This window comes from Coturnix japonica, chromosome 7, assembly GCF_001577835.2.
Source record: "Coturnix japonica isolate 7356 chromosome 7, Coturnix japonica 2.1, whole genome shotgun sequence".
Classification (NCBI taxonomy): domain Eukaryota; kingdom Metazoa; phylum Chordata; class Aves; order Galliformes; family Phasianidae; genus Coturnix; species Coturnix japonica.
Window position 1 is genome coordinate 16046375 of NC_029522.1, and position 27761 is coordinate 16074135.

The window sequence follows — 27761 nt, forward strand, 5'->3', positions numbered from 1 at the left end:
GGATGTTGAGAAAATCACTGTTAATGTTTCACCTATTATTTTCTTTACTCTCAGCTATAGCCTTTAAGCTTGGAAGAAATGGAAGGACAATACCAACAGTTATATTAGCTTCAAGTATAAGAACTTGCATTTTTAGTAACATCCAGTTCTTGTGAAAACGATATTCAAGTTTGGCGTTGTATCTTTCAGTTAGAAGAGTTTCATCTTTTACAAGAATCTTTGTGCAAATTAAATGTGGTTTCCTTCTAAAAGGTGTGCCTGCTGCTTCTTTGGTAACCCCTGCTGATGTCATCAAGACAAGACTGCAAGTGGCAGCTCGCGCCGGTCAGACAACATACAGTGGAGTTATTGACTGTTTTGGAAAGATTCTAAAGGAAGAAGGCCCTTCGGCTTTTTGGAAGGGAGCCGCAGGTGAGAGATGCGTACTGAATATCATGAGTGACCCCACTTGTCCCAGTTAGTACCTGCTGCTGTTCCAGAGCAGTATTTAAAAAGTCTGATTCCAAGCAATGTAACTTCAACATTTTATTACAAAATGCTCAACTTCTCTCCTGAGAAACTCCCTTTTGTTTGACACTGTAACTTGCAATATTCTACAGCTCGCGTGTTCAGATCTTCACCCCAGTTTGGCGTAACTTTGGTCACTTATGAACTTCTGCAGAGGTGGTTTTATGTCGATTTTGGAGGCCTGTAAGTCAAACATTCACTTTTTAACTTTTTTTTAACTTCTTATCTGTCTCAGTTGCCTGTTAAGCAGTGTATGAATCACCCCCACCCGACTATTCTTAAACAGTGGAAAAGCTTTTTTCATTTTCTTCCTTCCAACAGCAAACCTTCTGGATCAGAACCCCCACCGAAAACTCGAATTTCAGATCTTCCTCCTGCCAACCCTGAACACATCGGTGGATACAGACTTGCTGCAGCCACGTTTGCCGGTATAGAAAATAAATTTGGTTTGTATCTTCCCAAGTTTCGGTCCTCTGGCACTGTCCCTGCTCCACCAAAAAGTAGCAGCTGAATCCCAAAGAGACATTTCGGCCTCTGGAAGTGATGCAGTGCTAGAAATCCACGAGAACAGTACTGTATTTTTTTCCAGTCAGCTGCATGTTGTTCTAGCTGAACTGAGATTGAAGATCAAATTACTCCTTTCTAATACTGATATATACACATTTATCTGTTTCTGAACTAGTTGTTGCACACAAACTGAAGCTTTGGGTCTATGCCTTGTTTTTAACCGGTGGCATGAATGTGTAAGCCTAAGCTCTGCCTCACACAGCTTGCATTTAATGTTACTGTACATATTGTACATCTTTGTACAGAGACATCATGGCATCTCTACACATACATTTATATAATGGATATTGCGGTTCAAAATAGTTTGAAATGTACAGAATGTTTTGAAGGCTTTTTGTTAAGACTCACGTGACAATAAAATATTTAAAACCAGTTCAATTCTTCGTGGCTATAGAGAAGTTGTCCAATATGATTTTTCTTCTCTGCAGATTTCAGACTAAAGGTTAAGGATTAGACGCAGCCCTTTAATGAACGTATGGTGCAGTATGTAGCCTCTGCAGGAATGCCATTTACTCTGCCCTAGTTACAGCAAACACATTAAGACGCAAGGTGCTGGCTTGTAAGTATAAAAGAACACAGTACTTAGGTGAGCACATGCAGTGTGTTTTATTTTACAGCACTATTTTGCAACAAAGAATTCTCCCGAAGCACGTGATAATACTAATTCTGTAATAGATCTTGCCTCTATGGTAGCATATTTTAAATAAGAAATATTTGTCTGTTATGAAGACTCATGATATTTTGTTTAAACAGGATTTATTATTTGGAGTGTTTGCCTTTGAGCAGCAAATTGCACTAAAGTAGTGCGATAGCTCTGGTACTACCACACTGCAAATCAAAACTACAGGGGATAGTACAGGGGAATAAGAACAGCCGTGGCCAACTCTTACTGCTGAAATGCGCGTCTGGGCAGATCTACATGGTCTCAGACACCAACCTTTTAAGTGTTTGACAAATTAATATTGAATATTACTTAGTTCTGAGGTCTTTCTTAAGCAAAGTGACATCAGCTGTGCTTTTGATAGTGGAGAATGAATAAACACCACCCCACCTGCCCAGCAGTTAGTATCTGATTTCGACCACTGTGTGTGAAATACAGGAATGCATAACTGTCCCTATTAACAAAATTCCTTCATCTTCCACCCAGGAAGCTTCTAAAACTGTAGCAAAATAGAACTGTAGTCTACCTACCCAAGTGTCCAAATGCACAAAGATTCACAGCATGAGGACAAAGAACTCCAGAATGGAGAACTTGCTGTAACACAAACTGAAGGCATTCACTATATTTCTAGATAGTTTTTACCACTGACAGACTAAGTGACAATAAATTATCTGTGTTTTGTTAAAGAATGGCCAAAAAAACCCCACCAAACCCCAAACAACAACAAAACTCTTCTAATAAGCAGAACTGACTTTCTAGACTGAGAAGAAATTCCAGTTGAGTAGAATACAAAGTAAAGGAGAAGCTTGAACTCTTCTGGTTTAATTTTAAACTTAAGATACAGAGAAAAACGTCTGCTAATGTAACTTTTAAATCCAAAATGTCAGAGGAAATGGTGTATGTTTCTACAGTCCTAAAGGAAAAGAAGTTACACCACCATAAAGGCGGGGAGAAGGTAGCTGGACTTCCAGCTTCTCTTGTTAAAGTCTGACCACCTCCAGTCTTTAGTTTTACAGTTTCTTTCAGGGTTAAACATCCTGGGAAACAGTGGGCCCCACCGGTAACAACTTGCTCAGCCAGAAAGCAGTTGTTTATAAACTGAACTTCAGTTCTAGCTTGTAATGGAGATACTGCATCTTTTCAATGCTGAATAATATTCAGTGAGCTAGACATTACAGTACACTGGGATCAGCTGTTTGATCTCTATGCTGCAACATGTATACAGCCCTATTAAGTGTTTTTGTTTGTTTGTTTGTTTGTTTTTTAACCGTTTAAAAAAATTACCTATTTGTGCAGTTCTGTGGATAGAGGCCTCCTGGGAACACTCTTTCCTTTATCTGTGTATTTTGTTCTGCTTTCTTCTAAAGAGATACAGACGTGTAGTACCCACTGGCATTTAATCTCAGTCACAGCTTGTTGACTGACTGGATCAGCCCTGGAAGTCTTTCCAACGTGAGAACTCTCACAGCTCTAAAACTGGACAGCGTGGCTCCCAGGATGGTCATTTACAGTAAGCGGCACCACTGCTGGTCTCTTAACTTTGCAAAGAGGGTTTTAAAACTTGCTTTGATCTGCATGTAACCGTTTTCTGAGTGAGGAACACAAACAGGAACACAGAATAATATTGTTAAGTTACAGAAAGGTTAAAACTATTTAAAACTAATCTATATGATCTGTATGTTTCAAGTCTGAAGGAAACATTACTAAAGGAGATGTGACAGTATTGAGGGAAGAAGGAAAACCTTCTGTTTGTAAGAATTATTGTGCCTAAGGGGTAGAAGATCACCACATGATGTGCCTGTTTTCTACGTAGTTCATGTATTTCTCAACCAAACAGCTGCTGTTGTAATACTGAAACAAAGATACAAGGCAGATTTCAGACTGAACAGCATGACTCTGCACTGGACATAAAGGGTGGGCTTCTGACAAGACAACACTGAGGAAACCAATGGCCATTTCCCTTTCTAACCCACAGAAGAGAACCTCTTTAAGACAGAACTGCTGCTGTTAGCATCTCTGTGAACTGCTTGTAATGGAACTGAGAAACAAGAAGATAAACTCCAAAACTTAAGAAAAACTGGGCAAACAAGAATAAGTTTCTGAGTGAGCTGGAATATAAACCTGTATCCCACTTGTGAGCATATGAAGCATCTATTCTGACAAAAATCATAGTTTGTAGTGGATTAAGAATGAGATAAATTAAACTTGTGTAGTTCTAACTTGGATTTAGAATCCTACGCTGAAGCTAACAACAATAACAAGGGGTAGGGCAAGATGTTTGATGGGAAAGTTTACAATATCCTAGGAGAGATTTATTAAAAAATACAGCCTCTAACAGAGATCGTAACATTTCATTGCCCAGCTGTTGAGAGGTTTTTGAGTCAAAAGAAATGTTAAAAAGCAGCAAGAAAAATTTTCTTTATCTTCATATGGACAATTAGTAGCAAGTTTGATGCTGCGGAAATCAATTCAAAATGTAGCTCACCATGCTTTGGAAAGGAAACAATTGACAAGAGTGGCCTTCCTTGTTTTAGCCAACTGCCATGATAGGAAGTGAAGGCTGGGAGTGCAAAACTGACATGCAGTATAAGTGAAGGCAGGCAGCAGCTCCTGGGAACGTTCTACTCTGATACTACTGGAGGGAGACAGATTGGGGCTCAGGGCAGCTCATACAATATTTATTTATGAATCAGTCTCACTCTCTAATGCACCAATTCAAAACAAAATAACTTATTACTGTTATTAAATATGTATTTCATCAATTCTGGTTCAATTATCACATGGATTGTAACTGCAGACAAATTTTATTCACTCATATTACTCACTACCAGAGTCTGAGGCTTATCTCTATATAAGGAATGAAACTTACTTGGAACAAATGCATGCACAGCCATTGGCAGTTTGAATTAAAGAACCCTTCAGAAACTTACTACCTCATGAAGGCTGATCTTTGTGATATAGAAAGTTTAGTTTAGAAATGGAACCTGTTTAGAAACACAATTTCTACTTTTCCGAAACATACTGTTTATAAAGTGAAGATTTCAGAAGCTTAACAGTAGATTTACACCAGGTTAGTGTTTCAGCAAAAGAAGTTCCTTGCAAAGTCAAAGTTAACTGTATTAAAAGTTACAAGCACATTATTTGATTTGTGTAAGTTTCATATAAAAAGTCAACAATGCAAGATCTGATTTTCAGTGATCGTAACACATTTTCCAAGTCCATGGTTGAATCCACGTGTTCCTCCCTTAAGCTATTACTGACACTTGCTTATACTTCTAAGATTTGCATCAAATCATTCACAAATCTACCACCACTGCCGGTTTTCAGAGATCTATGCCGGGATGCGGGTTGCAGCTTCTTCTTCTGCATCAGCTCTGTTAGCATTTATTTCTGCCAGTGTTCGGCCAAACCGAGTCCACTCGTCACTGCGAGGAACTGCAATTTGCTGTGGACAAAGAAAACATCATTTAAGCCCACCAATATATACGAACAGAGCTCGTTTTGAGCGGCAGAATTCACAAATAACATTCAGAAGACTGAACAGCTTACCTTTCTTAGTGTAACTTTTAAAGGAGTCAAAACATCAACAGCTCTAACTAATGAAAGCAGCAGAATTTGGGAGTGATGTATCTAAGTACTATTGTGACAAGCTTGCATGAGACTGTCTACAAAGAGGAAGATTAATGCCACATCTGCACCCAGTTGACATGTCATGTACTACTGCAATACACACACTTATGAGAGCAACCACTTCTCTATGGAGTGAAGTCAAGACTGCTTCATTTCAAAACTTTTGTTCAATACTTCTCAAGCAATCGTTCAAATTTACATGAGCCAGTTATAAAGAACATGAAATCCCTACAAACAAAGCTGCTAATGGTTTCATCTTATTTCACCAGCCTTAAGAATAGGTATTCAGTTTTTGACTGGCGTAGCTGCCAAACGTTAATGCTAAAAAGTTATGACAGAATATGCGAAACAAACAGGTAAAGGAAATGTTATTTTTTTCTCTAATCACAGAGAGGGAAAGTTAAAAGCAAGTTGCAAAATACAAGTCAAATAAACTTGAGTGTTCTGTAATGCACTTTGCACAATGCATGGTATACATACCTCTCCCACATCATATATAACTATTTGTCCCTCTGAGTCACCGACAGCAATCTCTCTCCCGGTATGTGTCCATCTCACACGGTTCAGAGCAGGATTGCCCTCTACAGTAATGCTTGCAGTTGGCACCTGTATTCATTTAAAAGCCACTGTTAAAAATGTACGAGGATTTCCTATTTGAAGATGACAGAAGATACCTCATCCATCAGTGCTGTATCCAACAAAATGCTGGACTTGTCAATTTAGGCTGTCTGTAGGTCTCAGATGGCTCTCAATGGCAATACGCCACCACTAGTGATGTGACCAGAACAACACGCTTCCTGCCCTCTGACTTTATCAGAACACACACCTGCACTCCTACCATGACACAGGAGGCATTCGCCTTGTAGCTCTGTGGAACAGCAAGGAAGAGCCCTGAGACTTCAGGGGATACAACTGATGGAGGGCAGGGATGAAAGCAGCTGTTTCAATGGCTCAAAACCAGACCAGAGGCTAGAACTGGGTAAGTCCAATTTATAAACCACGCACTGGCATATGCTTTTAGAGAAGCCCTCTTTCTTCTTTATTTATTTTGGTGAAGGTGAAATTTCTAATTGCAGAGTATGTCAGAATTTTCCCTTGTCTATCTTTAGCAAGTTTAGTCTTGGAAAGGGTTTATACTGTGGGTAAGTTCATAGCTCACACCACAAAACCCAGACACTCCATCCTCTAAGTTTAGAAACAACTTACAATTTCCCTGCTGTTATTACTGCAGCAATAGCAGCATGGCACTAAGAACAAAAGTGGTGTTTTGGTGGCAGGTTGCTTCAGACTGCTGAGCTGTAGGCTGCTAAGACCACACTGGGGAAGGTCTAAAAGTCACTTTCACAACACGGGTTGGTATCAAACCAACAGATGTTTTACGTTCTCGTTATGCTTACAACAATTTAATTACTGCTGCCACTCATTATGACCAGTCATTTGAATTACTACCCTGCAATCAAAGTAAAACATTAATTAGGCAGAAACTACTGGAGCTTCAGAATATTTAAGGACAACAAAAATACTTGGGTGAACTCTTGTCACTTTTTTGCACATGCACAAACAATTTTCCAGCTATATTTGACTGCTAACTTTATTGCCTCACCTCAGTGTCATTGTTGAGATTCCATAGGTCAAGCCGGCCCATCCCATCCACACAGGCAAACAGGGCAGGGTGTGTTGGAGACCACATAACATCATAAACATAATCTGAGTTGTCTTCGAATGAGTAGAGGGGTTTGTTATTCTGAAAAGAAGAGACATAATGCAATATCCCAAGCCTGCAATTCAAACTGTAGGTCTGACAAGTAAGGCAAAACATAAAACTCATCAATAATGTGAAGAAAAAAACCAACAAAAAAACAGCCTCTGCAGAAAGCGGCCAGAAACTAAGGGCATCAGCAAAGACATGCTTCCTGATGTCCTATCTTGGGAGCTACTATAAAGAAATGAGTAGCAAACCAATACTGTAAGAGATTTTAAACTTAATGCATTAAAAATGTTGTAAATCAAGAAAATGCAAATTCAGTGACAGCATTGTGCTCCTCAGGGAATCAGCACAACAGCAGGAGAGGTAATTCCAGCCATGAATGCTACGTGTGTCAACTGCCAGTCTCTAAATGCAGTTTGAGATTAGTTTTGGTGCTGTCTCCCAGACCTCCACAAAATTGTAGCAAAACATTTGTCTTATGCATTAAATGACGTAACTGAATTTAACAATGATTTGTATTACACAGTAATCATTGTTGATAACAAGGGGCAAAAGGATGAACAGAATGGATCAGAAGTACACAAATGATGTACAATCTGAAAGCAAAGACATCTTTATGCTGTCAACTAGTTTTGTTCATCAGTTCATCAGTCTTCTCTTTGCAGTAAACCAAAAACCAAGCACTAGGAGTCAACTGTACTACTGCTGGGATCTAGAGAGCGTCACACAGTTTGTCTTCAGTTTACCTAAGTTTCCTGAGTTGAGTAGCTTACATTATAGCACCACCTTGTGTCAAGGACTAAGAAGAAAACCACTGAACTATCTATTATAGTTACCTTCGTTGTCCAAAGCTTTACTGTCCAGTCAAAAGAAGAGGTGACAAAAAGATGTGAGAAGTCTACAGGTCCAACTGCTGCATGGCAGTGGATACCTGTGATTGGTCCCTGGTGTCCTTCAAACATCTCACTGATTCCAGCTTTGCTGTTTTAGAATATATAACCAAAGTTAATTTCTCTGGAAACCATACATCTGCAGACAGAGATAGCACTGAAATGCATTTTAAATATAACCTCAAGAAGATTTTGATGCTTTGAATGGATGTTAGCCCACTGCAAAGGCTTAAAATCTCAACAGACTCACTGAAGACCAGGCTCCAATACTGACTTTAACTTCAACATCTCCTTCCTGCTCTCCTTAGGTGCCAAAAATAGACCATGGGGCAGGTACAGATCCGCTCTTGTTTAACTGTATTGTTTCAAAGCAATGGCTAAAACTTTAAATCACACCAAGAACCAAATCCAGTCTCAGGAACAAGCACAAAATTCCCACTAACTTAAAAGAGGAACTGCAAGTACACCTTGTGGACGCACATGAGGGTTCAGACATAAACCAGTAACAATATATCCCTAATAACCTCCTATCAGAAGTGATGAAAAAAGGGGGGAGGGAGGGAGAGATGGAAAGAATGTTACACAGAAGTGATACAATTTCAGCTATTCTGGAACCAAAAAGCCGTGCAGCAAGGGTGATGTGTATTTGAGATGAAACCTGGACACTCAGTTATATTTAAGAAAGCAATTGATAAGATACAGTCAGACAATTTCAAAATAGATTGAACAGCAGGAGAAAAGCTGGCCAATTTAAGATTCGTGCGTGATGTTACTGTACAATTATCTACAGAACTGATACAAAGTTTGGAATGTTCTGCTACAATTCAAATGAATAAAACCTCAGTGACCTGCGCTGCCCCCGTCACTGCAAACAACTCCTGGCCAACGCAGAGAGCGCAGGACCAGTTCTGTAATCAAACTCCTCCTGGTTTTAATGAAGCTCTTGGAAAATAGCATGCACTGGAATTCAAACACTGCTATTTCAGAGGTTGTCAAGAACAAAGACTAAGCGTGTACTAGAAACAGTTTTAGCTGTGTAAGGCATACGTGGTCTCATCATTTCACAGCTTTTATTCCCTTTGAATAATTAAAAAGCTTTTATTCACCTCCCATGACGGCATGCAGTATAGACTGAGCCTTCTTCACTTCCAACAACAAAGTTGTTGACATCTCCAATTGGGAAGGACATGCAAGTAACAGCCACAGCCTTGGACTGTTTGTGAACCAGCTCCATGCTGTCCTGTAGTGAAAACAACAGTAACTTGCTTTAAAATATATAAAACAGACACTAACATTTCCGAAGTCATTTAGATTTCTCTAGATTTGTTGTTGTTCTGCTTACATGGAACTGTGCAAGAATAAGAAGATTCTCTCTTGTTTTAATGGTGAATGTAATTTTGCACAGGGCAAAAAAGGCATTTTATCAAAGACCCTTCTAAGCTTAAGTATAATTGTGCATTGTAAAAATGTTTATTAATTCTTCTTAGATTCATTAAGTTTTTATCAAGTATTTATCTAGCACAGATAATATACAAATCCAAACTTATCTATCTTACCTGTGGCTGGGAAAGCATGTCCAGGCTCCAAGAGCATATCTTCCCATCAGTTGAGATACTGATCAAGTTATGAGCATTCTGGGTCCCAACAACATTTACACAGTAGACTGGGTGCTAAGAATTACGAAATAGCATCAGAAAAAGGAATTACCAATATCAACCAATTCTAGTGCAGTAAATACACTACAACATATATAATGTCATTTAATGGAAGAGGAAATGTTGATCACAGTGTGGTACAGAGAATGCTCCCATTCTTCAGTGATAGCAAAGGAAAACACAGACAAACATTTAAGCATTATCAATCAAGTGCACCGGACAGAGTTTCCTGGAGGTTAAATGCATCTTAACAAGAAACAGTCTTTGTAGATATTTCACCCCCTACCGTGTGAGCAGCAGCTGAAAGTGGAGTTCTCTGCACTGGAGTTCTCTTATTGCTGCGATTATCCCATAGCACGATCTGGCCAGAGTACGTGCCACCAACCACCAAATTGGGATGAAATTTTGCAAATGTAGCTGACATAACTGCTGACTGGAAGGGAAAAAAAAAAGACCAAAAATACACAAAAATCACAGATGCTACATCTAAAACTAAAAGAAAACCTGACCGGTGAGCTCTTTGCTTCAATTTGGTACACTATTTCATTGTCCTACCACATGTGGATTCAAAAAGATTTTGTGAACGTCAGTAAGCTCTTAATTCTAACTCACATTCAGAAATTGAAGTTCTCTTTTTTTCCCCACCCCGTATGTATAAATTCATCTTGCTCCTACCATGGTTTGTTGGCAAGAGAAGGTCCAGTAACACACAAGTTAGTTATTCATGTTTTGCCACGGTCTGTGGTCATTTTTTCATGAGCCCACAAACCTGTCTCAACATAATAAAGCTACTTTTGCAATCTGGGCTTTGACAGTAATCTGACAACACTGGATTACGTTTGGATTCAGCTATGTAATTTTTCATAAATACAACATTTTGAACGTAAAGCGGCTATTTCAGGCTTGGGATAACGGAAGAAATTTGCAAGATTTTATCTTTCTGCATTTACTAAGAAAGCTCCATCTGCCTTTTTCACTGGCAACATATGTTTCTAGTTTCCATCCTTGCTCCATCTCCTCAGGCCATCTTCATTTTATTCAGTAAATTAAGCTCTAGTAGTATACAACTCTGCTCAGTCTCCTTACATACAAACCTTCTTTGTGGCTCAGCCATTACACAAGAAGGTTTTGGGCTTTCAAGTAAATTAAAGTGAGTTCTAAAACAAGACTGAATTCTGAATGATGTCAGAAATTCTATAACAGAAGAATGTTTCTAAGCTGCATCCTTTAGCTATCACCATCTGTTTGCAAATACATGTGGTTAAAGTGAATGCCAGCCCAATGAAATAATTATGTTGACAGTCATAAGGAAGGTAGATGTCCAAGCTCATCAGCATAAAATCTTTATTCTCAAGAGACAGAACCGTACCTGGCAGTGAAAGACGTACTCTGGGGTAGTTTTCTTGTACTTCATATTCCACACAAGGGCCACTCCATCAGGCTCATGAGGTGCATCCTCGTTGTTGTTGTAAGAGGCAACAAGTAATTCTGGGTACTGAAAAATGAGTGAGAAAATGAGCAAGATGATTAGCGAGGGGTCCAGGCAATGCTAGAATCTTTGTTCTGTGCAACTCAAACAGGGATCAAAGAGAAACAAAAATCACCTTACATAATTCCTGTGAGAAATGGCATCAGTTAAAAATGCAGTTGTTACAAATTGAGCTCATAACACATTATTAATGTGCACATTAAATTCTTGCTCTTTTATCATAATCTACTTTTATATGTAAAACTTTTACGTGAGCCCTGTTTTCTGAAGCTAACACTTAACTTTGAAAAGTAGAGCATAAGAAAGAACCCAACGTGCTGAATACTTTTTCTTTATAATTCAAAGTTTCTTCTGCTTTCCACATAAGATGCAAATTCCATTTACTATTTGCAAACCATGGACAATTTATGAACTGTTCTAAGGAATTCCTTTAGAAACACAGCCTATTTCAATTCTACACTCAGAAGGTTCAAGTGGACAGAACTAAAGGAACTTACAAAGATGACTGTATAACGTTAGTATTTTTTACCTGAGACGACCAGTCCAAACAACAGACAACACGATGCTTTGACCAACGTTCATCAAAAAACTGCCTATTTAAGGACAGTTTTGCTCCTGCTTGAATCTCCCTGTGAAGGCAATTAGGGAATGTCAATCTCTGACCACTTTTTCAAGCAAAAACATAGTACATGCACAGCAAAGCATTCAGCGTTCACATTACCCTTCTTTGTCTTCTAAGTCTCTTCCACTGTAGTCAAAGAAAATATTGATTTGCTCAGAAAGGGCTCTTTCAACAATCCTTGTAGAGTGGTCAAAGAAACTTAAAAACTCTTCAGAATGCAAAATTTGTTGCTTTTCCTCTTCCGTAAGTTCATGAGGGGCAGCTGGAAAAGTATTACAGCTTTCTTTAATGCATACTTCCACAAATTCTTTCCAAGGAAGGGAAAGAGCAAACAAACAGAGGTATTTATCACAATGCACAATGTTGGAAAATGTTTTTCTTAACAACCCTGTGCTTTATATTAAGTATTAAAACATCACTCAATTTGATTTCAACTCAGTGGGAAGGTTAAGATGCATTAAATATTTTCATTGGCAGCACAACATGCTGAGATGAGCCGTACCTTCCTCCTCCTCTTCCTTTTTGAACGTTTTTACTTCCTCCGGTTCAACTAACGGCTTTGGGGCAACCACATCTTCTTCTTCTTCCTCATCTAAGAAAAAAGCACGATGAGACTGTCAGTGTTTTTAGAGAGGAATGTTATCATTCTGCAGGAATCTCAACAGATAAAGAGTGGGATAATTTAGCTTAAAATGCTTCTATTTCTAAGATGAACATCCCCGTATAACATCATCTCACACCGCCTGCAGCTGGATTTTAGGAGCACTAAATTATGTACCTGTATAAACTGAAAGAAGACGCATTAAAAACTGTAAAGAATCCAAAGTGGAAATCTCTCTTCCAAGCATTTATGATTCCACACAAAACCATGTGGCTGATGCATGTTCTGTGGAACGTGCTGACACATTAATGCTACAGAATAAAGAAAAATCAAACGCCTGAAATAGTCTACAGCACAGCTGCTTACTGAGGATCTGAAACCATCAGTCTAATGGGTCTTTCTGTGGCACAAAGATGGCTCACATTAGCTTTCAGGTTGCTATTCTGAGAGGCAAATTTTGCTAAAGACAATAGCAGTGATATTACATTTTTTCTGTCATTCTAAAGGTGAGTCTCATTTTCGTCACCATGTTTAGCAACGAGGACTTTATAACAAAATGTGTTTTCCCTAATTGCAATGAATAACATACAGTGTTAATGTTCAGGAACACTGACAGGGCTTACAGCATTTTCTGCATTTTGTTCTTTGAATATCGTAAACCAGAAAAGAAGTTTAAATTACTCAGTGTTGTGGAATACAGGCTTCATGGCTTTTCTTCTGCTTTCCCCACATAAGCTTCTAAAAGACTGTTTTTATCAGTTAAACAGCTACATCACCTGCCTGTAAGGGAATGGCAGCAGGAGTCTATGCCTCACCACAAGTAACAAGGCAGTATTCAACATGGACTAGGTTTGTCTATTGCAGCCATCTCCCTGACCCACGTTCAGTTACCTAACAACAACAACAACAAAATCCACACACAAAAAAAAGGGGAGGAAAAAAAAAAAAGAAAAAAAAAGCGTGGTCAAGGGATGGGAACCAGCTGCCAAGCCACGGTCCCAGCAGCCAGCCAGCTGACTAGATAGCAACAACCAGATGGTACGGCTAGGATTGTCTCTCAGCTATGAGGTGGCAACGGGATGGCACAGCATTTTTCTGCCTGACTGCTTCCAATCATGTCTCTCCCCAATGGCAAGCCTGTGCAATTACCAGCACTCCAGGAGGTCTACAGACAAGCCTTTACCCTGCAAACAAAATACAGCTTGTAGGCCATACCAGCTGCCAAACCACACACATAGTGATAGGTTTAAAGAGGTCTGAAAATCTTTCTAACTCTATAGTGTAGGCAATAAAAATATAACTGTACCTGCAGGAAAGAAAGCTTTAAATGACACTGTATAATGCACACAATAATACAAACTCCAACTTAATCAAAATGATAATGACGTATGCCAATCCTACATTACTTGAAATTGAGCGATTTTTACGTTCTGACAAGTTTACAGAACTAGGATAAATGGCATGAATGATTTCAATATATGCTCATACTTTTGAACCAAATGGTGAAGGTTAAAATCTTTCCTTTCAAGGGCCTCAATCAGCCACAAAGGAAAACAGTAATCACTGTCTTTTCAGCCAGCCCAACCGCATTTGTCAGCCCTTTCTCCGTCAATGCAGCCAGAGCAATCAACCTGCCAAACATTCAGAATGGAAAAACAATCTGAAAATACAGGGTATAATGCACCTGCCAGTGAAAATGGCCATTTGAAGAAAAGCTAGTGATCTCAGTGACCCTGCTGAGGAGGCGGTGGTGCAAAGGGGAAAGAACGCGTAAAAGAATTCTTAGTGATCTCCACTCTCTTGCACATTGACACTTCCTTACAAAGCACGCCAATTACAGCTTTTGTGCTACTTAAAAAAAATGAAAGCTTTTTTGGGCAAAATAATCACGCAGAGAAACAGAAAGACACTGCTCCTTTTAGATGGATTCGCACGTACAGCGGACGAGTAATCTGCAAGCCGTACAACCTGCCGCAATTCCAAAGCACGTAATTCTTAGCACCGAATCACTATAGGTGTGAATGCTAATTAATCTAAAAAAACGTAATACAAGTTAACAGACATTGTTTTGAAGACAACAAACACAGGACAACAAATTCACGTTATACTCCTATACAAATGGCCCCCTCGCTCTCCCAGCCAATCAATACAGCAGACTGAAATGACGCCTTAAATTCAGAGATTTCGTCTGGGGTCACCCTGGATACGTTATTCCAGCTTTCAAAGTCCCAGATGAGAAATTTCAGCCCAGCCCGGGTTAGCCATACTACACTGATTCTAAGTACCATTTTCAGTGACAGGAGTCAAATCCTTTTCAAATGCAGATGGTCAACCCCTTCGTGCTAAGTGACCTCCTAATCTACATATTTTATTCAAAAGATCATATAGTTGATTGCTCGTGCCTTTTAATGCTTGAAACATAAATGGCATATATTATACAGAGATCTAAATTCCTTCATAGTACTTGCACTGCATACAGCCAGCTGATATTACTGCACTGAAATGCAGGATAAGCGCTTATTGTAATATTCTCCAAGTATCAGACATGAAATTGAACGTGTCATCTCACTGCGATTTGTCTGTGACTGCAGAAATCTTGAAACCTCCTCTTTAAAGAAATAAAAGTCACATGCAAACATCCTTGGATCTCAGGGGAATAAAAAAGTTCTTGCTCCCATTACCCAATACTAGGATGCCTGCTACAAGCACTTACAGCCCAAAAAGGCACTACCATGTTGTTGTGCAGTAACAGAGCTAAGAAGTTTTTGTTGCATTTCTCTTTTCCCTCACGTACCTGGATTTTATTACCTAGTTCAGGTGCCGGTGTTTCCAGGGCATCAGCTAAGCAGCAACACATTGCCCAGCAAACACTGGAAGATCAGGCATACAATTCCTAACAAAGCTGCACATCTAGCAAGTTGAAGATCCACAAGAACATCGGTATACTGTATTTATTTCATGTCAGCTATATATGAATGGGAATCTTAAAGGCACTGGATAATTTCATCCTCATTATTTTCTACTGACTGATTGGCACTTCAACTGTCCACTACCACATTCGGTTCTTTGTTTATAAAAACAGCTGATAGGAGTTCGGGAAGTCACAGGGCTCTGAGCACAGGAAATAGGACTCTGTCACATTAACATAGTGATGAACATTCATTGTAACACACCAAGTGATTATGACCGTGTAGTGTTTTTTCTGACAGGAAGCTGGGAATCTTCCATTATCAAGTGAACAGGAACGACAAATTTCTTGTCAGTGAACACTAAAAGCAGGTTTAATGAACCACAGGACTGTGACTTTGAGTTTACATCAAAACTGTGATGTATTTTGGCAAGATGGAAAGAAAAGCAGTGCTGTATATTAGGTTGTACCCAGTGACAACACTTCGGAGTGAAGTTCCAGTTGCCTGAGTAATCTGTTGCTGCAGAGTAGGTTAATCAAAGTTAAATCATCTGTGAAATGGGTGGCTTTTGTTAAGCAGAGTATATCTTCATATCAAGTTTTCCCACCTATATTTCACTGTACATTTAAGACCTACACAGGGCAACACTTGGATATATAAGGCTCTGTTAATTCTTCTTAGGATATTAGAACATCAAAACGGCCCACTCGCTGTAACAGGTATCCAAGAGGCCAATAAATAGCCCCAAATCATTGTCAGTCTGTTAAAGTGAGAATTAAAAGGACAGAAGTATTCGGTATCTTCATTCTTAAATGAAATTCTCAGACTCCTGAAGAAGTAAAGCAGATGGAGCAATACTGTCTGCAGTCAGTGCTGATTACATGCAAACTGCATTGTACAGTGACACCAAGCAAACATCCTGTTCGCCTGGAAAAGCCTTGACTGAGATAAGCAGAAGCATATTCAACAGTACAGCTGTTTTTCCTTGGATTAACCACTTCAAGGACTCAAAATAATACACCTTTCCATTGGCTGAACTGGTGACTTCTTCCCATGCAAATTCCAACAATATCTTAGCAAATAAAAAAGAGATCAAACAGGAAGGAAGAGAGCCATGCAGCAAGAACAGATAAGAATGTTTTCACCAGTGATTACTGCACTCAGTAGCCAACACAGAACCTTCAGAACACTTCACACTTAAGCTTATCACTTAAGCCACAATAAATGTATTTGGTCCCCAATCTAAAAAACAGGTCATCATTACTGCACAGGATGACAAAAACAAAGAACAGAAGCACAGCATGTCAGAAGGGAAGAAAAGATAACTGTATTGTCTCTGCTGCACTCCTTGGAACAACGAACTATTTCATGATTACATTCTATTTCTTTCACATGACAAATGCAGCTGCTGTAGTAAGATTAGAATAGTAAGGCTATTGAAAAATCTGGAAAAAAAGAACAAAGATATGAAAAAATTCAAATACCAAAGTAAGACATGTTTAGATCAAGAGGTTTTGAGCACTAAGATCCCTACCCCTACACTATTTCTGCACTTCTCTTCTTCTATGTCATTAGTGATGGGCTTGTATAAATTCAAACCAGAGGAGAAAGCAGCTGAGAGTTCCAGTCTTTGTATGATAAATCCCTGAAACAAATACTATATATCTACCTTCTAGGCCTACATTGGACTTGAGCATCCTCCTGCAAAAACGATGAAACACGCTTATTAACTTCAGCTTGGGGAAAAAGAATATTCTGTATGGCACAGTACAGAAGACTTGCATTCTATAGCAGAAAAATTCCTACTCTAAAGAAAACTGTATCTCTAATCATAAATTGAAATTGATTTCTAGGAAAGGTCTTGATTTTATTATTTTACAAGGATATAGAAAAAAAAAAAAAAGACCAACCCTCCCAAGGCAAGCAGTTTTTCAAACACTTTATAGTCATAATAAGGCAACATACTAGTACTTAAGCTCTTTACACAAAGAAGCAATAGTGCCACTAGCACTGAAGTTACATTCTAGCTCCACCACCAAGGGCTGCGAGCAATCTTGTCACACTTCCTCATGAAGTGGAGAGGATCTCTGGCTCAACCTGGCTGCAGCTGAGAAGGTAGTGGGAAGAGTTACTCCATATTTAATATTGCCGAGGATTATACAGCAAGTCTGTACCACATAGAAGCACAATCCTATAAACTTAGACTACCTCCCTTCTCTAACTAGAAGCACATGGAACTGGCCTGGTGTAGATTTTGGAACAACCGAATGCTGTCCATTCTGTCAGCTTCTGAGGTGAGTGACTTCTGCATTTTAAAACTTGAACCTGTCAGGTGAAAGGCACTCATTGCTTGAATTTAGCTTTGTTACAGTGAACCTAAAATTGGTGTTTTCATGTCTACCACTTAAAGCTGAGCCTTGAAGCCTCCCCTGTATAACAGTCACTTCATTTGTTGTGCCACAACAGCTCCCACAACAATTATCAACTCCACCAGTTTTAAGTTAGTGTTCCCCTACTTCCTGTTTGTCCCACCAGATTAGTTTTAGCTTGAATGTTTCTCAACTCATCACCCTTTGCACAAAAGCATGGCTCCAGCAGCCTTTCAAAGTCTCAAGATACAAGAGTTCAGAGAGGTTCTCCCCATTTTATGGATATGCAGTTAGAGAATAAAAAACACCTGCAGTCATTCTGTTCACTCAGTTTGTTGTAAGGATAAAAAGCCTCCAAGGAAGTTGTGGAGGAGTTCTCAATCCAAAACGTTTCCTACTTTCATTTACTGGTTGACAGGTACTTAAAAAACAAAATGTCTAAACATATACTGAGCAATAAATTGCCACATATAATCAGTAAGAGTAATGTTACAATTAAACAAGATGTAGAATGTCAATAACACTCTTTAGGCAGACCTACAAGTAGAATTTATACAAATTACATCACAAATCAACAGTCATTCTACCACATTATGTTTTGAGATCAGAACTGTTGGCTCTAATTCAGCCAATCACTAAAATAAAGAAAAACACATTTGGTTGTAGTATGTTAACATTCACCTTCCTTCGGCTGAGTCATAACGGGTGTTTGTGTCTCCTTTGTATACGTAACAATTTCCCGAGGAGGAAAGTCAACTTGTGTGATCTTGGCCATTCCAAGTTTAACAGGTCCACGTCTACATAAAATTAATAGAAACATCAAGAAATAAAACAAGAACAACAGAAAACAAACAGTTAACATCATGAATTACTTTGTATTCTGTCTGCAGTAATACTCAAATCATCAAATCACAGCATAGCTTTGTGAAACTTAAGTTCAGTGGAAACTTATCCCAGAAAAAGTCACAATATTACAACCAATACTTTATTATCACTATTATTTAACATCACCTATATCCACAGCTAAGAAAGTTGTGCAAATATACAGAGGAATCTGGATTAAATGATATTGCTTTAAAGCTTTGCTCTTTGCAGCTACATACAGTAATGTTACACATGTGAAATACTCGTATATGCCTGCATAAGCTGTATTTGTAGGGAAATGGTTTTAGGACTTCAAAACTTAAGAAACAAACCAACCTAATTAATCTGAATTAAAAACCTTATTTAACTTTGCCATCCTTTTTTATTTACCTCTAAGATGCTATTTAGGACTCAGAACTACAGGCTTGAAGCTCACACACTGACAAGTGGCACATTAACAGTAACTCAAAAAAAAAAACAAGAAGAATGTAAGCTCTTACGCTCATTATTGGCAAGTATATGAAAGAGGGAATAAAAGAAATCTATGCAGTACCCCAGATCGGAATCAGAGTGGAGCTGAAGAACTGATGGATCAGTATCCCAGTGCAGCGTCCTGATACCACAGGTTGAACAAATCATGCAGCATTAGCAAAAAAGGCCAGAGATTAGTGAAGCAAATACACACTATGAAATCCTAGAGTTACAGTAAGCTTATAGTTATTTCACCGTTCACAAGAAACAAAGCAATGTAACATCAGTTAAGAGAAATTCAGCAAATATTCAGTGCAATGATACATGCAGTCAATACAAAAGTTAAAAAGCAAATGCAGACCCCAGAGCTATTAGAAAGGAATTAAATTCTTCTAAAGACTGAAAGTTAAAGACCTGCAAAAGTAGCTTTTATGACAGGCTAATGAAGATATTTTAAATAGTGACCAGAACCACTAGGAACTTCCTTTCTAAATCTATTCAGATCTGTCCATGCCTTAAGATGACAGATTTGTTAATGTAATGCAATCTTGCCCAGAGCAGTAAATATGTGGAGGAAATGGTCATACTGGTAAAGGAAATGAGTCAACACACAAACCTTTTGGTAAAGGGGCAAAAACGCATTTCCACTGGGAAAGAGAACTGCTAGAGTTTCCAAGATCTGACACTGCAGTAATTACGGGTTAAGCACTGCCTTGGGCTTTTAAGTGTCATCTGCGTTAGAGCCAACTCCACTGAAGATATTTAAATCCCATGGAAATAGCAGACTTAATATTAGTAACAAATTACAAAGTCCTGCTCAATAACAAACAGAACAGATCTACTTCAAGTCACTTTCATCTCAAAAGAAATACAAAGGGGAAGGGAAGATCCAACTCCCACTTTGTGTTTTCATTTAGTCTACCTCCTGCTCTCAGGCAGAGTTTAAGAGCAAGCACACGAGAGATTAACAGACAAACATGCATGGATTTCTAAAGCTTTTAGATGCTATAATTTTTTTTTTAAAATCATGTTTTAAAACAAAGGATCTGTTATTTTACTATGGCAAGTCAATAAAGCATAGGTTTCCATTTCTATCCCATGCATGGTAGCGTTCTCAGAAAGCAAATGCAGAAATCTAAAGGTAAAGCTGGTTGCCAAAATTTACAGGCCATGTAACGAACACAAGTGGTTTCCAATTGCACTATGAATAAGCTATACACAAATCTGCACCTGAGCATGTAAAAAACGTTCAGGTTCATATCGACTGTCTGTTGTATTCCTCTGTGCCTGTACTGACCCACTGGTTCCTGCTCAGTATTAAGCCACTTGTAAACCTTTGTGCAGCTCATTAAAATCTTGACTGTTTTCAGGCTAAGATCTCATACAGCCACGTACACGTAACCTGTGTGTGTACAAGGATTTACTACAGCCTTTTAAAAAGATGTTTTGAAGTGGCTGAAGTATTCAGTCCTCCTCCAAAGCAAAGACTCATATAAGCACAAATGTAATTTGAGATAGCTGTGCTTTAACTAAACTTCATCCACAGTGTATATTCAGGAAATTATAGTACATTATTAACATATCAATATTAACAGGCAAGCATTGCTTGTGTTCACAGACTAGGCCTGAGAAACAGTAAAAATACACTCTGGAAATACTGTTTCCCACTCTGAGTTTGTAGTTTAACACAAATATTTGATAACAAAGCATTTCTCAAACTGTTATGCACAGGGACAGGAAAAGCACCGGAATTGAAGAAAAAAAAAACCACCATGGCTGCATTAATGCTATCCTTTGGAGATAGCGATTGTGAGTGGTACAGTCAAGTTCTGAAAATGGCTACAAGGTGGAAGATCTTGAGAAATATACTTCTGAGTATTAAAAAATAATAATAATAAAATAAAAAATAAAAACAACCAAAAGTAGAAACAAGGGAAAATCTGTAGACAGTGTCTTTTACTAGATCAAGCAGAATGGAGGGAAGGAGACAGCCTATACCCAAAGGCATGATTCATTAGAAAGCTGAGAAGAGCTCAGAGGTTTGACCCCTTAGTTATTTTATTGTCGGAGGTATTCATGCTTACAAGACATTACCACAAGACATCCAGGTTCTTTAAAGTCTAAGCTTTAAAACTGTAAGTTTAAAAAACTCTAAGATCATGTTAGCAATCTAAAATTCATTCCGTGTAGTTGCATTTCTAATTTTAAAGTAAAGCACTTCTGTAAGGCAGCCACTATTCACAGATTCGATATTATTGTAGAGTCACATTCAAATAACAAGCCTTGATTTCTTCAGTTCAGTCATTCTGAACGTAAGCATGAAGCCCAAGAACAAGCAAGGGGACATACCTGGATCCAACGGCGCCATCACCGGAGTCCTGGCTCCCAGCCTCACTTGGTGTACTCACGGATTTGGAAGACGGAGAGGTAGGAGGAGGGACTAAATAGTGAAACAGACAGGTATCCGCTGTTACTACTCGCAGAGGTTGCACAGCTTAGGATGTTTTCAAATTAATTCGACATGGAGAATTAAAAAAAAAAGTGATGGCAAAGAAAAAAAAATAAATACATGGATGAAAATGAATAGTAGAAAGAGAGGGGAAAAGACAATGTTAACATTTCATGCTGGATTTCATGCAATTGTTTGGTATTTCTGCATTTGGTGCACACAAGACATGGAGGAAAAGGCATTAAAAAAAAAAAGGAAAATAATTTTTTAAAATCTGAACTTATAACAAAAGGTAGCATCAGTTTTCAAATGGTAATTTCCACCAAATCATGTTGCTTGTGCATCAAAGAAAGGCACCTGTTAACACGGCTTTGATAGCAATGTCTAATTCTTCAGGAAACTGAGAGTATTGAGCTTAGTATCTTTGCTTCTAATCAAATAATCACAGAAATGTAAACCAAAACAACATGGCTTTGTCACGGAGTCTATTTTTGCTGTAGCTGTAACAAAGTTCAGCGCACTCGACAAAGTTCAGCGCACTACAGTGATGTCTGTGAGTGGTGTGTTTTAGTGGGGAAACCTTCATGCTTCCTTTCTTTTCACATGACAAGCAGCCTGGTACAGATACACTGGAACTTGTTGATAAAAGTCAGTTTGTTCTCATCTCTTAGATGAAGACTGCAATTGCATTTTAAGAAGCAACATGGTTTTTTTGGAATAGACACATGACAACAAATGATTACCATGCACTCATGCAATTTAAGCCATGCAGAACAACTATAAAACACCTTTCAACTTTTCGTTTAGAATTTTTTCTTTTTTTTTTTTTTTTCCAGAGAAGCAGTGAAACTTATCAATGAACCTTAAATTTATGCTTAACAGTCACTATTTTGACTATTTTTAATTAATGGACTTGATTTATTAAAATTGCCCGCCTACAAGGGGACTTCCATATCTACCTAAAAATCATACAGTTATCCTTCATTAATACATAAGTGTATATGCATGCGTATGAAGCTTTCATGTTCTGCAACTCACCATCACCATCCACTGAACAGTTTATACTAAAAGCAATGTCCTTAGACCTGTACATTCCAACGTTTCTGTGCATTAAAGTGCCATCATTTCCAGTAACGTCACCCTCTTGTAATTGAACAGGTGAAATTAGGAATATCATCTATAAGTTTCTGTACTGCTCTACCTCAGGGTAAGCATGGCCAAAAGAACTCAGTAGTTTCGTTTGATGCTACAGTGCCCTCTGGCGGCACTATCCCAATAGAGCACGGCAACAACACACGTTAAAATTAATGCTGTGGATGCAGCCTTGGGAGCAACTTTAATGTTGTTTGCTGTGTATTTATAATATGTGAGGACTGTCCAAAAACAATTATGAAGATGTAATCACACAGACCACAGACATAACCAATTACTTCTTGTTTGCAGCCTCAGTTGAAATAGACCCTTGCCGTCACTGAGCCAAACTGAAAACTAAGTTTTAACTCCTCTTTGATTTCAGAACTAGAGACAAAAAGCAGAGTTGAAGTGTCACCCTCTTCAACTTCATCTTCCAGAGGGAAGCAGGTAACTAAGGGCAAAAACCATACAATACACCAACTGGTGGGACAGCGGTATAGATAAGAATCATCACCTGTGACAGTTAAGTTTTATGCTTAGCTTTGCTATTTCTCCACCAAAGTCAATCAGATGTTTAAGATAAGGAAAAAAGAGGAAGTAAAGGGCACAGCAAGAAAACGAGCCAATGCCACGAGAAAATCCCAGATTTAAAGATTAAGCGTTATGGAAAGGGATAAACAAACAAAAAACATCAGAAAAGTAACGTGCAAGAGGAATAGAAAAGCAGAATAATTATAATGTTACATTACATGTTTTGTAATACATAGAATTTCGATCAAAACACTCCAAATAATCCACTAAGTTGAAAATATATCTTTGACAAGCATTACTAGAGATATGTACTGAAACAATATATAATTGGCACAAATACTAACAACAATAAAGCATTTATCTCATAAAATACTACGAATATTCCTACCAACAGGAGACTCCGGTGTCAAGCCCATGCTCTGAAGTAACGCTTCAGCTTCTCTTCTCTTCTTTTCAAGGTCAGATTCTTCTTGTATAGGAAGTGCATCCTTCTTCTGATCAGTCTAGAAATAATTCAATAATTGCATTATGGCATTTAGAAGGCATTAAGAACAGATTCATTTTATTTCTGAGATCAAACCACCTGTGCTTTCTGTGCTACTGAAACCTTCCATCAGACACTGCACTAATAATTCCAAAGGATCTTTCTGTAGATAAAGTACAAACAGACAGGAGGAATCACAAGGTTTTGTAGCTTTAATACTGTCTTCAAGTAGTTCTTTTAAGTTCATCAGTTTTGTTCAAGTTGTTTTATTATCTGCTGGATTTCAGACACGCAAAAAAGGCCCAAAAATTTACTCACATGTAATTTAGAAATAATGTGGGCTCTTCAGTGAAAGATGCTGATCTTCCACACTTTCCCACTTTCATTTAACTGCTCACACAACTACAGCAATGTAATTCCCAGCTCCAGGTGTCCACAAGTCAGCCACTGGCAAGCCCATGTTTTTAATTTTAATTATAGAAATACCAGATTTCAATAGAAGCAGCAAAATCCAGACCCAGTTATTATAATCCTACAGTATGAAGAAAGATTCCTCCCATGACTGCATTATACCTTTGATCTACTGAACATCTTTGAAAAGGACCTTTTCCAAACTTGAGATCAAGTTCCAAGCAGCGAAGGTACCGTAACACAGATGGAAGCACAAGCACAGGCAATACAGAATTACATCATCATCAGAGCACAAGGGTAGGATTTCCCTGAATCATTTTGCTGGCAGATACTCAGACTTCAGTCACGCTAACTGAGAACGTCTTCAAGTTCAGAACCAAAAGAGAGGACGTCATGCAGAGGTGACACAGCACACCAAAGCATTCCAGCAGACATTCCCTTTATGATGTATAATCCCCTTTCAGGAGAAACTTAGTAATGCATCACAGATTGTAAGGAAGGTGGAAAACAATTAACAAATCGAGCAAAACAAGTAGTATTTGTGTCCCAAACGTCACTCTGACTCAAAAATCAGGTTAAACATGAATCAAAGAACACAGCAAGTCGTTTGTATGGTAACAATACTGACAGTCAAACAGTTCACACAGACATCTCCAAAACTGCATTTCAGAATGGGGTTCTCTAAAATACACCATCACATCTCATGAAGAGACACTTCTGAGTCAAACTTCAGCCACTCGTCACAGTAATTTCATTAATGACGATGCACACAAGACTATAGCTCTGATTTCTAAAAATGCAAGTGTTTTCAAAACCTACCTTACCGTATGGATAACTCTAAAAATCAGGCTTGTGTCCTTCTCAGAAAATGAAATCATTACACTTGCATAGACCATTTAAATAGACATTAAATAACAGGTAGCAAATAACGAAGTGAACCCGCTTTTTTCAGGCACGTTACACATATGTGGGGCAAGTTCTATAAGCAAACAGTCAAGTTTCAAAGAGAAAACAGTTTCTTACTTCTTTTTTCTTTCTTTCTTCCTCCTTTCTTTTCTTCTCCTCTCTGATCTGAGCCAGTCGCTGCTTCTTGCGCTCCAACTCCGCCTTCAGTTCACTTTTGTCAGACATGACTGAAACGCTGATCGACACAGAAGTCACTCCAAGTGGTTTCGTTTGGTTAAGATTGCTTCGTTACAGGAAAATTGCTATCGGTAACACAACTGTGCTGAGCGGCTAAAGACAAAACAGCGAGAACTCCTACAATTATAATTGAACTTCCATTCCTATTCTCACACTTAGCAAATTCTCACCGCTAAGAAGGTTTGTTTAAGGAAACAGAAGGATGACAAGGTGACAGCACCTTTTCCCAATGTATTCCTGAAGCATGTATAGCCAAAGCACTACTCAGAATTACACGTGGAGCTCTGAAGATGATTTATACTATGTTGCACAGAATTCTGCACAGCCCCAGAGACGCCTATGGTATTTAAACACAGCAAACATTAAGAAAGGTGTCCATACATTTTTACTTTACACTGCAGCCCCTTAATTACTGGCATTTTATAACCTAGCAGGATGACTGTGATGTATCCTGTCAGATGTGCACGCAGGAGCCAAAACACCAACCTGATCAAAGATTATAGCAAGGAAAACTGGGAGTGGAGGGATGGCCACCAATGTCCCATAAAGAATGTGCAATGCTGATCTTCCTTTCGTTTATAGATCTTGTGTATGCTAAGCAATGGGCGGGGCTTCCAATGACAGAAACTACCAAAGACATGTTACATAAGTCATTTGATTGAGCGCACGTGGGAAAGCCGAGCACAAACAAGAGCAGTCAGAACCCGAACCGCTTCGGGAGATGACAAGTAAGAAGACGGGCAGGAAAAGCCGTGTGAGCAGGCAGGGCCAGCAGCAGCCAGAAGTGCTTATCAGCTTCCTGCTCAACAAATGCACACCAGTAAGCAGAGCAGGAGCGGAGCTGACACGGCTGCGGGACCTGCCGAGCTGTTACACGCATCAGAAACCATCACCCACATGTGCAAAGCAGGAACACCCTCATGTGTCTGCACGGCACGCTTATGAGCAGCACACGGCGCACGCCTCCCACACTGACCCCAGCCGGCAGCTTTTCAGCTACGTTCCCTGCCAACACCCCGCCCGCACAGCACAGCGGTACCGGCCGGGCCGTGCAGTCCACGCACCGCGGCCCCCGCCCAACGCCGCGCTCAGGCCGCGCTCCGCTCCCAGGCCCCACCCGGTTCCCTCACGGTCCGGCCGTGCGCCACAGCGGCTTCAGCCGCGGCCCGGAGCCGTGGGACCCCTCGCACCTGCCGCCGGGCCCCGCTCCGCTCCGCGCCCTCCGCCCTCGGCCCGGCCCGGGGACTATTGACTGGCGCCCGCTCCGCTTCCGCCCGCTCCACAAAGGCGGCGGCTGACTGACAGGCTGCTGACAGGCGGTGGCCTACGGTGGGCGCGGAGGCTCAAACCGGCTGCGGGGCGCAGCGGGGACTTACGGCAGCAGCGGAGGCTTCAACACGGTGCGGAGGGGGCGACGGCAGGAATTCACTCGGGAACGGACGCGAAGCGACGTGACGGGGCGGGGGGCGCCTCGAGAAGCCGCTCGGCCGCGCCCCGCCGGCCTCAGCGCACACGGCTCCGGAACGACGACACGGGCAGGACGCGACGTACGGCGTGAGCGGGGCGCGGTGCACCACGGGACGTGTAGTCCTGCGGGGCCACGAGGGCTCGTGCGCATGCGCATCTCGCCTCGCTGCCCTTGGACGGCCGTGACGTGCGCAGCGCGCGGGAAGCGCGAGTCGCGTTGGACGTTAGAGAACATGGCGCCTTTTGCTCGTGGGCTTTGGCGCCTGTGGCAGCGCCGCCTTGTGCCTTGTTGTGCCTTGTGCTGTACCACAGGCAGCTGCCAGGTGAGGGGGGTTCCTTTGCTCAGCTACCAGCTGATAGAGATGTGATGTGCTCAGCAGAGCAGAAATAACACGGGCAGCTCGTGTGCCTCGAGTGTGAGCTCCCAGCAGTCAGTGAGAGGCAGCTGTCAGAGGCACTGACGGTCATCTCCAGAGATGGAACTCTCTGCTATTGCCAACACCAATAGTTTGTTTTAAAAAACTGGGTCTCCGAGCACTCAGGTGTGTCGAGGATGTGCTCTGCATTCCTGCTGGCTGTGTCTGCATTGAGGCTCTACGGGTCACAAGCTGAACAGGTCGGTTGGTGCTTTGCTGGGATGGCTCTGAGGCCGGGTTGCTGTAGGAGCCATTGGTTGCATTGGTCCATGCAGTCTCCTGTGTGTCCTGGGGTTCATGCAGCACCTTGAGAAAAATGAGAAGAGCTGTCTGCCGTCTGGATGGCTTCTGCTGATTAGATCTAACCTCCGTGTGCTTTGTGAGGGTATATGGGTGTTACCATGAGGAGAAGCCGTAAGTGCTTATCAGTGGAACTGTCAAAGAAAATTGTATGATGTGCCAGAAAGGGGATTCCATCTTTCTTCAGAGATGGAAATGTGAAAGTAATGAACTTCCACCAGCAGCTGTCAGCTCTGAATTATGATTTCTTTTTTTGCCCGAGTTTTCTAATGTCACTGATGATAATGTGTGCATCTGGGAGCAGAAATGGGTGTGTTTATTGTTGTGTGCTGTAGCTATGCTTTCTGTTTGGCCATGCAATCAATCAATCTTACATATGAAGTTTTCTAGTAATATCTCTTACATTTACCTTTAGGCTTTGTAGCACAGGAAGCAGACGTTTCACATTTGTGATTAATTTAGACAATTGATTTTGGATTTGCC

The 27761-nt window shown here is 40.1% G+C and overlaps 2 protein-coding genes across 14 annotated transcripts in view; one reads left to right on the forward strand and one right to left on the reverse strand.

Annotated features, from left to right (window-relative positions):
- The window catches only part of SLC25A12 (solute carrier family 25 member 12), a 43357-nt gene extending 41905 nt beyond the window's left edge, over nt 1-1452 (forward strand). For all 4 annotated transcript variants that reach the window (XM_015868515.1, XM_015868517.2, XM_015868516.2 and 1 more), the window contains 3 exons: nt 253-411; nt 600-690; nt 829-1452. In XM_015868515.1, coding sequence (XP_015724001.1) covers nt 253-411; nt 600-690; nt 829-1018 — 440 coding nt within the window. In that variant the 3' untranslated portion in view covers nt 1019-1452. The remainder of the gene's footprint in view (nt 1-252; nt 412-599; nt 691-828) is intronic.
- Nucleotides 1453-1661: 209 nt separating this feature from the next.
- On the reverse strand, nt 1662-26643 carry DYNC1I2 (dynein cytoplasmic 1 intermediate chain 2). Of its 10 annotated transcripts, none has more exons than XM_015868508.2 (17): nt 26472-26643; nt 24976-25093; nt 23446-23560; nt 21293-21383; nt 19026-19085; nt 18290-18405; nt 12232-12321; nt 11829-11991; nt 11637-11736; nt 10988-11113; nt 9905-10051; nt 9520-9633; nt 9070-9203; nt 7910-8054; nt 6969-7109; nt 5846-5971; nt 1662-5180 (listed from the first exon to the last, which is right to left on the reverse strand). In XM_015868508.2, exons 2-17 carry the CDS (start codon nt 25081-25083, stop codon nt 5067-5069), a joined length of 1890 nt encoding a protein of 629 aa, XP_015723994.1. In that variant the 5' UTR covers nt 25084-25093; nt 26472-26643; the 3' UTR covers nt 1662-5066. The 10 variants fall into 10 exon arrangements, with proteins under 10 accessions (XP_015723994.1, XP_032301722.1, XP_015723996.1 ...); XM_032445831.1 differs by having other exon boundaries at nt 21293-21437; XM_015868510.2 differs by having other exon boundaries at nt 24976-25188; nt 26472-26587.
- Between the last annotated feature and the right edge of the window lie 1118 nt (nt 26644-27761).

Excerpts from the sequence above, each read along its gene's own strand:
- DYNC1I2 (XM_032445831.1), bottom strand. The coding sequence starts at position 25,083 with ATGTCTGACAAAAGTGAACTGAAGGCGGAGTTGGAGCGCAAGAAGCAG. Across the intron at positions 18,406-19,025 it reads CACTCTGATTCCGATCTGGG|ACGTGGACCTGTTAAACTTG; the intron begins GTACTGCATAGA and ends AATTTTATGTAG. Across the intron at positions 11,992-12,231 it reads AAAGGAAGAGGAGGAGGAAG|CTGCCCCTCATGAACTTACG; the intron begins GTACGGCTCATC and ends ATACTTTTCCAG.